The sequence below is a fragment of the Syngnathus acus genome, chromosome 6 (genome assembly GCF_901709675.1).
Source record: "Syngnathus acus chromosome 6, fSynAcu1.2, whole genome shotgun sequence".
Classification (NCBI taxonomy): domain Eukaryota; kingdom Metazoa; phylum Chordata; class Actinopteri; order Syngnathiformes; family Syngnathidae; genus Syngnathus; species Syngnathus acus.
The window spans coordinates 9,045,111-9,057,178 of record NC_051092.1 but is presented as its reverse complement, the minus strand read 5'-3'; the positions used below and the strand labels follow the sequence as shown (position 1 = coordinate 9,057,178).

Below are 12,068 nucleotides of genomic sequence, written 5' to 3'. Positions count from 1 at the left end.
TCCAGCAGTTGAAAGGTTTAGTGCGATACCGATTATTAGTGATTGAAGAGGCTGATAACCGATATCTTAAGCCGATATTCATTTGCAGTAAAAAGGAACATTTTGGCAAAAAGTTTTTTTAATAACATGTAACACTTAAATGCATTTCAATGCCATGTTTATTAAACAGCAGCGTTTCAGATTTATATGTTCTTTCAGTTCAAGTTCAAAAACGAAATGGTGGGTTTGGTGGAGAAGAACTCCGAGAACTAAACCACCATATTTCCTCCCATATTCCAAAAACATGCATGGTAGGCAGATTGAACACTCTAAAGTGCCCGTAGTTGTGATTATGAGCATGAATGGTCTGTGTGTGCCCTGTGACTAGTTGGCAACCAGTTCACCGTGTACCCTGCCCAAAGTCAGCGCCAGCACGCCCGCGACTCTTGTAAGGGAAAGCAATTCAGAAATTAGATGGATGGATGGAAACTTGTTACAGGTGGAGGCAGATACGTACCACAAGCAAGTGGTGTGTATCTGCGGCCCCAGCTGCTTGATGTTCATTAAGCACTAGCGGGACGCTGCAGGCTGGTGGCTGACAGCAGCCCATTAAGAAAAGGTAAATCTAATTGGGAGTCGCTAGTTCCACACAGCTTGCGTGTCACTGCTAGAGGGTAGACAGCCAATATTAGCACGTCATAGCACTGTTACTACCGCCATGACCCCAGTAACCAGAACAGTGCTAATGGTTGAACAACGTGGGCCTAATCACTTTACGTATATAAAAACAACAGGGATGCTGTGCCTCTGACATGGGTTGCACATCAGTCTGTACACTGTCCTGCATCAACAACATTCATAAGAAAAAAAAAATCATTGAATCAATTTAGATCAATTAGATTGTGTGGACCTCTTGTAATCCAACATTCATATTATTAACAGGTTGTGCAGTCTGCAAAGTCTTGGAGGATTGAGAGCAAAAATAAAGCCGAATGTGATGTTGATTCAGTCGCTACTCGTCGCATTGCAATCAGATGGCGTGCTATAGCAACCACGTTGCTAAGGCGCTTGTCTCAAGAAACATTACTTCACTCAACATGGCAATGGTCTTGAAACAAAAGTTTAGAACATTCCTTTCCCTTGATGGTAACCATTCAGACTGCCTGAAAGTGAAAAGATGGAGCTTTTGCAAGCAATCTGCAAAGGTTTTCTGCTGCTCAGTCAACTTGGCATGTTACTCAAGAACCTGTAGTAACTTGTATATACATATTTTATTCAGGTTTTTTGTTTTGTATGTGAAATGTTAGATGCAGTGATGTTGGGAAAATCTAACCTTTGTAATCTTTTTTTTTTTTACATTTAATAATAACATTTAATTTAATAACATACCTAAAAAAAACAGAACACAACGCAATGAAAAAATACTTGGTTGAATTTGAATATGTTTGTGTGGTGCTATTTTCAGATTAAACACTGCCCTGCATGTGAATTTGGCTTTTGGTCCTCTGATTGAACCAGCAGGGAATCCTGACATACAAATTTTTTGCCACCCTCCTGTTGCGCTTATGGAAAATGGCTCATTAAGTAGATGGCCATAAAAAGACCACAGACCACACGCTTGACATATGACAACTTGTTCAACCAATTTATATATAAAGACCAACATGATGAACTAATACAAAAAACGTTGTGGTGTGTGAGGCAATTTAATAGAGACCCCTTATTATACATTTTGATCAACATGACATAAGCAATTGATAATGTCGGAAACATCTGACAATTGTACATGATCATTTGCATAGATGTGCCAAAGCATTTGCGACGTTTTCCTTTTTGTCTTTTTTTTGTGTGTCGGGGGAGATTGAAAAACTATCATAGGACAATATTTTGTATATCCGTTTCTCTTCATCAACAAAATATGTTGTGATGCTAAACTCAAAGGTGACTGACGTTCTGCCACCCTGCGGAGAAAGAATCGCGGAGGATGATGGATAATAGCCCAGCTGGCCTTGTTAGGTGCAATTAACCCGTCTGAGGTTCCACAATTACGCAGGCAAAAGCTGACACTTACAATGGCACAATGCAACCACTGAATCAATGCATAATTGTAATAATTATAATCCCGGTGTCATTTGCAAGTATTTCGAAAACTTTGAGAAAAAAAAAGCTAGAGTTGGAAAAACAGAGGTAAGAATGCTGGAGAGATGTCACCTCTTCACAATTGTGTCAAAAGTTAGTTGGTAGGGGTTGACACAAATGCCTCAGCCAGCTAATGAGACATTACTTGGAATTCTAAAGCACTTGTATGAATATCCATGCACTCCTCCATGCACACCTTCATCAATTAAGTTTCTCCTACTTACCCATAAATGGGTTGCGCTAGTAGCCGCTTAAGTGACGAAAACTCAGATGTCCCTCTCCCCAGCCACATTGCGTTGGTTTTCCAAGGAGATTGTTGGTGTTCCAAATCCAGGTGGGAGACATATCTCACCAGCATGTCTTGCTTGGGCTGTCCCCAGGGCCTTCTCTCTGAAACGTGCCTGCAACACCTCATTAAGGAAGCATCCTCACCAGATGCCCGAGGCTTCAACCTGAGCCCCTCCTAGATGACTGAGCTTCTCACCTTATTTCTAAGGGGTGGTGGCACACCCGGTGGAGGGAACTTATTTTGATTACCGTAATTTTCGGACTATAAGTCGCGGTTTTTTTTCATAGTTTGGGGGGGGGGGCGACTTATACTCAGGAGCGATTTATATACATATATATGGGTTTTTTTCACTTTTTTGGGCATTTTATGGCTGGTGCGACTTATACTCCGGTGCGACTTATAGTCCGAAAATTACGGTAATTGAAATTGTTGTCCTTTCAGTCATGACCCGCAGCTCATGACCACTTGGCTACAAATGGTCCTTGTAAAAGTTGGAAATCAGTGCTTGATGAACACAAGTGGCTAAAGCCCAACTGTGGCAGGGTTTTTATTTTTGGACCTGGATTTGACACTTCTGTTGATGAAGACAACAGACGTCTGTAAACAAGATATATGTATGTTGCTCTCACATACACGCACGCACGCACGCTTGCACACACACACACACACACACACACACACACACACACACACACACACACACACACACACACACACACACGCAAACACTTGAAATAAATTATTAGCTACGGCATGAATAATTATGCCTAATTGCAAATAAATGTCAAGCGTCACATTGTTTTGCCTTTCAGAAAATAACACTTTCAACAAAAGGTCAAAATAATGAAAAAGGGAACCTTGAATAACCCCTCAGGAAGCAAATCAATTCAATTTTTCACCCTTAAACATTCTAGTTACTTCTAAAGATTTAAAATAGCATTTAAATTGTCTATTTCTGACGAACATTTTGTTATTATTGCCATTTTAATAATGACCTGCTTTGGGGTTTAAAATAATCTGTAAGAAAACAATTTAAGTCTCTAGTAGGAGTGTTCAAATTCATGAAGTAAATGTACAATACATGTGAAATCAAACAAGAGTAAGACCTCTCGTGCAATATTATACCGGCCTGAGCAATACGAAAGTGTCAGCTGATTAGCCCATATTAAATTACAGTATAGACCTATCACCGCAATGCTCTTGAAGGAATTTATCATCATTCCAACAAGGTAGAAATATACCATAAGTCTATTTGTTGTTACGATCGTTTGTTTTATATTTCAACCTTTCCCTCTCTGTGCTCCGCTAAAGGGGTCAGAGTTGTCATAAGCCAGAGGCTATAATGCTCTCCAGCATTTTGAGCCAGTTGGCTCAGGTTATACAAGAAACGTCTAAGCGCAGAGTCACACATGCCTCCTCTGCACCCCTTCAAGGTTGCAGCCATAGCATTTGACCAGAGGTCCGCAGATAATCTTTTTACCCCTGCCTGCCTGTGGGCAACGAACATCACTCCACAATCACGTTAAGCAGCTAAGTCCTCAGCCAAAAGCAATAGGCTACAAATCTATGTGATGCGCTTGTTGCTGAGGTAAGACAGAGACAGCCCTAAACAGGGTATGAGCAGTGTACATCGTGGCCGTATGTGTGTGTTTTGTCCCTCCTACACGATGAAATCTAATTTTGAGGAGATGCACAGATTGGATTGACCTGATAAAGTGACTAAATTTTCCACGGTTAACCCCCCACCTCACCCACCCATTCTAACCTAACATTTAGGCCTGAAGTAAAGACTTTGATTATCGTGTCATTGCAGTGTCTACAAATTAGTCACACACACGGACACGCACACTCACGCACGCACGCACGCACGCACACTCACGCACGCACGCACGCACGCACGCACGCACGCACACACACACACACACACACACACACACACACATATATATACGTATATATACGTATATATACGTATATATATATATATATATACGTATATATACACACACACACACACACACACACACACACACACACACACACACACACACACACACACACACACACACACACACACACACACACATCCATCCGTCCATCCATCCATCCATCCATTATCTGTACTGCTTGTCCCAATGGGGGTCGCGGGCATGCTGGAGCCTATCCCAGCAGTCATCGGGCAGTAGGCAGGGGACACCCTGAACTGGTTGCCAGCCAATCGCAGGGCACACAGAGACGAACAACTATTCGCACTCGCATTTAGGGACAATTTGGAGTGCTCAATCGGCCTACCAAGCATGTTTTTGGGATGTGGGAGGAAACCGGAGTTCCTGGAGAAAACCCACGCGGGCCCTGGGAGAACATGCGAACTCTACACAGGGAGGGCCGGAGGTAGAATCGAGCCCGCACCTGTGCTAACCAGTGCGCCACCGAGCCACCTATATGTACATAGAAATATATATATATATATCCATCCATCCATTTTCTGAACCGCTTAGTCCCCACGGGGGTCGCGGGAGTGCTGGAGCCTATCCCAGCGGTCAACGGGCAGTAGGCGGGGGACACCCTGAACCGGTTGCCAGCCGATTGCAGGGCACACAGAGACAAACAACCATTTGCACTCGCACACACACCTAGGGACAATTTGGAGTCTTCAATCGGCCTACCAAGCATGTTTTTGGGATGTGGGAGGAAACCGGAGTGCCCGGAGAAAACCCACGCGGGCCCGGGGAGAACATGCAAACTCCACACAGGGAGGGCCGGAGGTGGAATCGAACCCGCACCCTCCTAACTGTGAGGCGGACGTGCTACCCAGTGCGCCACCGAGCCGCCTATATATATATATATATATATATATATATATATATATATATATATATATATATATATATATATATATATATACATACGTGTGTGTGTGTGTATGTGTGTGTACTATATACAGTGTATATATTATATATAGTAATAGTTAGTAATAGTTACCTACTGAGAATGGTTAAGTTAAAGCACGCAGTAGCGTGAATTTATGTGACGTTAAGAAATATGTATATAAAGGTTAGGGTTAGGTGTGTATTTAAGATACGTGAAGAACAACATGATCTATGAAGTATAGTTGTTAAGTATGGTACATATTTGCTCTCGAATATAAATACTGAGTGCACGTGCATTGCTGAATTGACCTAAGTTTGTTTGACGTCAGAAACTGCACACAACTGAGCGTATAAAAAGAAGGACGCTTCTGTCTGGGGAGGAAAAAATAGAAACGCGGTGGAAGGCACGCTCAGACGCACATTGACTTGTAGCAGCTCCCCAGCGCTTTCTCACGCAAGATGCCACTTTCGAGCAGCTCCACATCCTCGTCCAAGAGCATCCGCAGAGCAGCATCCGAACTGGAAAGGTCGGACTCCATTACGGTAAGAATAAGAGAAACTTTCGTAAGCTTTTTACACATTAGCACAAGGATGCCCTAAATGTGACTGTATTACGGCGTTACGCACCACGAAGTGCAAAGAACAATTTAAGGTGACAGAGACTGCCACCCTGTTAACGCAAATAATCAAATATAAAGCAAATCTCAATGGGCACTGCTGGTCATATTCGAATACATTACTATTTTTAAATTATGTATTTTATTTCATTTTTCACATTTGGTTTTGGTGGCTGGCTATCCTTCAAGACATCAACGTTTATAGCACTCCCTCTTTTTTTAACCGTTCATTACCAATGTAAATTTGAATTAATTAATCAATCAATTAATTAATTAGACTATTGTATACCTCACTCTATGAGTCTTATCTAGCATTGAATTGTTTCTTTTTGAATCAGCGTGCTTTTGCAGGCATTTGGAGAATTTATAGGGGTTTTTTTGTGCACCAAGGTCATTTTTGTGTCGTCATTAGTCACTTTATAAATAAATATAGTTAAGTTATATATGTTTCCTTTGAATCAGTCACAGCGCTTCTTAGGACGACGGCAGAGCTTGATCGATGATGCACGGAAGGAGCGTGAGGCAGCCGCAGCCGCAGCAGAGGCTGCAGAGGCCAGCGAGCAAATAGTGTTCGAAGAGGACGATGGAAAAGCCCTTGTCAACCTCTTCTTCACTTTAGCCAGCAACAAGACGCCCGTGCTTTCGAAGACTCTCAAAGTGTTTGAGGTATAGGCTCTGTGTCAAGTATTTCTCCCCCGTACCCAATGCGTTGACATTAATTGGGAGGTCATTATCTGTGTTTCAGACATTCGAAGCAAAGATCCATCATCTGGAGACGCGACCATGCCGCAAGCCCAAGGACAGTCTGCACAGCCTGGAGTATTTTGTCCGCTGTGAGATGCACGTCTCCGACGTCAGCACTCTTATCAGCTCAATCAAAAGAAATGCAGAAGACGTCAAGACCACCAAGGAAGTCAAATGTAAGGCTTTCCAATTCCTGTATTCAACACACTTTTTTTACCTCTTGAAAAAGTAAAGGGACCACGGCAAAATGATCTGTACTGTACAAACATGCAAATCTTTGTTTGGATGCAAAGTAACTGGAGTAATTTGTCATTTTCTGTAAACGCCTCCTGATGAGCACAACGAGGATATGCTATCCTAGATTTTGAATTTATCCTAAATTTTGAATTTATCTTGCTGTGGTCTCTTGATGTCTTCCAGAGCTGTATCTGTGAGATTATAATTCAATATATATTTTATCTTGTGCGCACAAATCTAATACTGCATAAAAGAGCTTTTATATGTAGGCATTACTAGGATTTTTGTTTTGTTTCTATTAGAAAAACTCCTAATGATGTAGGCAATGTGAGTGAGCCAATAAGAGGTTTTACCACTTACATTGTAGCTCCCTTGTATCACATAGAATTTTTTTGCTAAACAATTATTATTATTATTATTATTATTAGTATTAGTATTAGTATTAGTATTACATTCTGGTTATCTACTTTGAAGGTTCTTTGAATCAGAAATACCAACTACATAGCTGTTTGTCGAATTTTTGTCACTCAAATTTAGACTTTGAAGTGATCCAAAATATGGTCAATTTAGCATTTCTAAAACAACAAATTTCGTGATGGGCCAACAATTTTAACAGTTGTACTCTCACGAATATTTTATTTCCAAAAATAAAAATATACTTACTTGTTTTTATTGTTCGCTTGTTCACATAATATCTGAATCTGACCTTTTTTTCCCCAGTTCACTGGTTTCCAAAGAAAATAGCAGATTTGGATAAATGTCACCATCTGATCACCAAATTTGATCCAGACTTGGATCATGATCATCCCGTAAGTCAAGACTTTGCATGACACATACAGGGAAACAATTGTTCTTAATGGCATTGGCCAAGAAAATTGGATCAGTGTTTCTGATTAATTTGATTTGAATAGGGCTTCACAGACCCCGTCTACAGACAGAGGAGGAAAATGATTGGAGACATTGCCTTTGGATACAGACAGTAAGAGACGTATTTTAAGCAGCTGAGTGGCTACTGTGCAAGCAACCTTACAAGATACATGAACATAACAAACTGATACAAGTACACATTTGTCTGTCCACAGCGGAGTGACGATTCCCAGGGTGGAATATACAGATGAGGAAATTGCTACTTGGTGAGGGTTGCTGTATATTTCTACTTCAATTTCTCCCGTTAACAAGGATATGCACGAATCTCACAAGAGGTTCAGCCATAAACTTTGGTTGTGTTGTTTTGTTGTCTCCACTTGTGAGTGTCACTGAGTATTGTGTGATGTGACTTTCATGGCTATTTTGCTCAATTATTTACACATGAACAACAGTATCAAAGCAGTCCATTAGAGTAGGCAGCCTGTAATTTGAGCAAATTCTTCCGACATGGAGTTAATTTTCAGCTCAGTTCATGCCAAGTTCATCCAACGTGAAGAAATACTCTAGCTATAATGTTTGAACTTGATGTGGGTTCCAAGACAATATTCTAAATCACGCCAAGGTTTTACTTTACTTTTGATTGATGCAGTCAGGTCGAGAAGCTCAATTCATTTATTAAAAACACAGTCTACCCACAATATGTTATTGTTTTATTAAAATGGATAATATTTTTTCACAAAATTAGCCTGAGAACAAGCCATGTTGTGGCCATGTCTGCCACTGTCACTTTTCCTTACTTTTGTCCTCATGCATACTTAAATGGGTTTGACGTGGCAAAAGAAACGAATGGAATTTTCACACCAAAAAAGGAACGAGACTTTGAATATTGACTGAAAATGAATAACAATAGTCAGACCGTGTTTTGGTATGAAGAAATCACACAATTCTTCATCTCCTGCCAGGAGGGAAGTCTACTCGACTCTGAGGGACTTGTACAGCACGCATGCTTGTAGTGAGTACCTTGAGGCCTTCCGTCTCCTGGAAAGGCATTGTGGCTATAGTCCAAACAACATTCCCCAGCTGGAAGATGTGTCCCGCTTCCTTAAAGGTATGGAGCAGCAGTTTGTTTAAAGACTCGTTGCAGATGTGAAACATATGTGATGGGAACACTTTTTCATCTCCTAAAACACACAGAGCGCACTGGCTTTCTGCTGCGTCCAGTGGCAGGTCTCCTTTCGGCAAGAGATTTCCTGGCAAGTTTGGCGTTCCGGGTGTTTCAGTGCACCCAGTACATCCGACATGGCTCTTCTCCTATGCATTCCCCAGAGCCGTGGGTATACCAGAGTAACGACAACTGAAAAAGAATGATTGAGGGCACAAACTGAGTAATCCTCCTTTCCCCATTTCAATCAATGTACACACTTGATGAGAAAAAAAAAAAACATGAACAAAAATACTACTATTACATAGTTAAGACAATTAACCAATGAAAATCAAACATTTCTTATGAATTGTGGCCAATCGAATTATTTAAAATAAACTCACAAAACTGGTCTTGAAAATAATGTTAGCGAAAATGCCTGACGTGAGGTGCAGAAGTCTCAAATTGTTGGATTGCAAGAAATGCCTCAAAGATTTCTGCAGCAAAAGTGTGACCATTACTTTTGTGTAGGTTGGTGATTTTTTTCAAAAGCACATTTTGATACACAATGTAGAAGTTTCTCAATGATCGTTCAATCTCCCACCTGCCCTCTTTGCTTTGACAAGAAAAAAACATGCAGTGGATTAACCATAGGTCCATAGGAGCACATTTTTTGTCTGTTTCTCTTTCCATCCAGCGACTGCGTCCACGAACTTTTAGGCCACGTCCCCATGCTGGCAGACCGTACATTCGCACAGTTTTCCCAGGTAATCCAACTCAAGTTGATTCTTGACTACCGACACTATAATTTATAGGTCCAGTTTTACAATTGTTTTATTGTGGCTGTGGTTGAATGCACTGTATCACACTGGCAGCAGATTCTATTCTGTGTTTACTTCATTTAGCAATACAATAAACAGTAAACTTGTGTCAGTCAGCATTGAAAATGCAGATTTAAAAACAAATTGAACACATTAGAAAGCACAAATAGTAATAATGTTGTGATGAGCCAGTGTGTGCCTCTCCGTATCAAAACATCATTGGATTATTTTCTGCAGAATCTTGGCCTGGCATCACTGGGTGCTTCGGATGAAGATATTGAAAAACTATCCACAGTAAGACCAACAGTGTAAACCCAAATACTGTAGATAGTGACGTCCTCATTCAACACTTGATTTGCATGGTTCTTCTTCCAGCTGTACTGGTTCACTGTGGAGTACGGCCTGTGCAAACAAAATGGTGAAGTGAGGGCTTATGGCGCCGGACTGCTTTCTTCTTACGGAGAACTTGTGGTAGGTTCCACCCTCATTTGTGTTTTAATCTTCTCATAATTTCAGAAGATGCAGCAGCCAACTCCACCTTGTATTCATTCCCTCTCCATGCAGCACTCTCTCTCCGATGAACCAGAAACGAGAGCGTTCGATCCAGAAGCTGCGGCAGTGCAGCCCTACCAAGACCAGACCTACCAGCCCGTCTACTTTATTTCAGAGAGTTTTTCTGATGCAAAGGAAAAATTCAGGTAGAACGCTGTCACCTGGATGCAAACCCTTGGCGAAAACATATTGAAAGTGAGAAAGAACATGAGAGAAATAAACAACAAACAGAAGGATGACAGGAAAGTTATGCAAGGACAAGGTCAGAGAACAGCCATCCATCCCTGGAGGCCACAAACTTTTGTAGGTCAGCCAGAAGACAGCTGTTACTAATGTAGGCCCTCTTACCATAGCAAAATACTGCCGTTTTATTTGGCATACACATCAAATGCTGCCTTGCAAAACAAATAGCTTTGGTGAGTGTTTTGACAGGATTTAGTCACACTCCATATGAAAATAGCAGCAAGGGAATGTTTATCAAAATAGAATCGATACGAGCAAAAGTACGATGAATATCATTACATAGGAGAATATTTCTCATGCGGACCTTTTGGTTTCTTTACGCACGCATAGTGCGCTCTAAGGCCAAGTGAAACATTGGTGCTGCACCGAGGCATTTTTTACCGCTTCTACTGCCACAGGTGAGCTGGAGCCTCTGCCAGTTGACCACAGGAAAGTCTTTGTTCACATTTACACCTACCTGTGAACCATTAATAAACATACCTGTACACAGACAAAACGCATGCATGACAAGTAGATTGTGAAAAGTCCAAGCCAAGATTCAAAGGTAGAAAACTCTTGATCGTAAGCCAGACATGCTCCACTGTGCCATGCGACCTCAAGTGCTCCTTAACCTTTATTTTCTTGGCTCTCTTTGTGTGAAACTTTAACCAGGGCATTTGTTGCTGGAATCCACCGTCCCTTCTCAGTGAAGTTCGATCCCTACACCAGCAGCATTGAAGTCCTGGACAACCCCTTGAAGATCCAAGGAAGCTTGGAAGGAGTGAAGGATGAATTGAAGATGCTGACGGATGCCCTCGGTGTTTTGTCCTGAAAATGGACCCTTGACCTTCCTGTCTTCCCACCCCACCTTGCTGTTGTTTGCTTGCTCTCTGCTGTGCTCTGCAACACCCAAAGTGTGACAAACCTTGTGTGTTTGGTGCCTCCACTCTGATGGAGTTTAGAATGAAAATCTGATCTTCTAGAAGCTGGCCAAAAAAAAAAAAAAAAGACTGCAACCATTTCAACCTCAATGTCAACACTTAAGATGATGTTTCCAAAGATGTTCAGTGCCTCTTGTGGTGTAGAGGCAGCTATGGCCATACAGTCTGTTAAGGAAAATAGTGTCGTGTTGAAACTAAAATGTAATGTAAATCAAAATCAAAGATGTACGTATATAAGAAAAGAGTATGGTTTGATTATTTTACAATCAGCAACATATACATTCAGCATCTACTAGGGAAAGTTGATGCTGTATAAAATCAAATCATATTGTATCACCTGTGTCTGCTGTATGACAAATGCTGTGTGAATTAAGTATTTCAGATATTTTTATTTAAGATCGTCAATGTATTTTTATTTAAGATAGTCAATGTATTTTTTCCATTTATGTGTTGAGTGTCAATGCATGATTAAGAAAATAAAACCACATGATGAGCTGGTGATCAATGCTTTACTGAATAGCTAAACTACTAAAATACCCCATATTTACATCCCATCATTATTTTTATCTCCAACTATTAATTTTCTATTCTGCTCGTCTTTGGTCACATGTAAGCCACATCCGATGTCGTTTCCATCCAATCACAAAGC

The 12,068-nt window shown here is 41.0% G+C and overlaps 1 protein-coding gene across 1 annotated transcript; it reads left to right on the top strand.

The window, feature by feature from the left end:
* Nucleotides 1-5,664: 5,664 nt before the first annotated feature.
* Nucleotides 5,665-11,916, top strand: th (tyrosine hydroxylase). The gene is made up of 13 exons (XM_037255190.1): nt 5,665-5,820; nt 6,357-6,560; nt 6,640-6,814; nt 7,596-7,684; nt 7,787-7,854; nt 7,958-8,008; nt 8,705-8,850; nt 8,937-9,072; nt 9,581-9,650; nt 9,942-9,998; nt 10,080-10,175; nt 10,269-10,402; nt 11,151-11,916. Exons 1-13 carry the CDS (start codon nt 5,737-5,739, stop codon nt 11,308-11,310), a joined length of 1,470 nt encoding a protein of 489 aa, XP_037111085.1. The 5' UTR covers nt 5,665-5,736; the 3' UTR covers nt 11,311-11,916.
* The last annotated feature ends 152 nt before the right edge of the window (nt 11,917-12,068 follow it).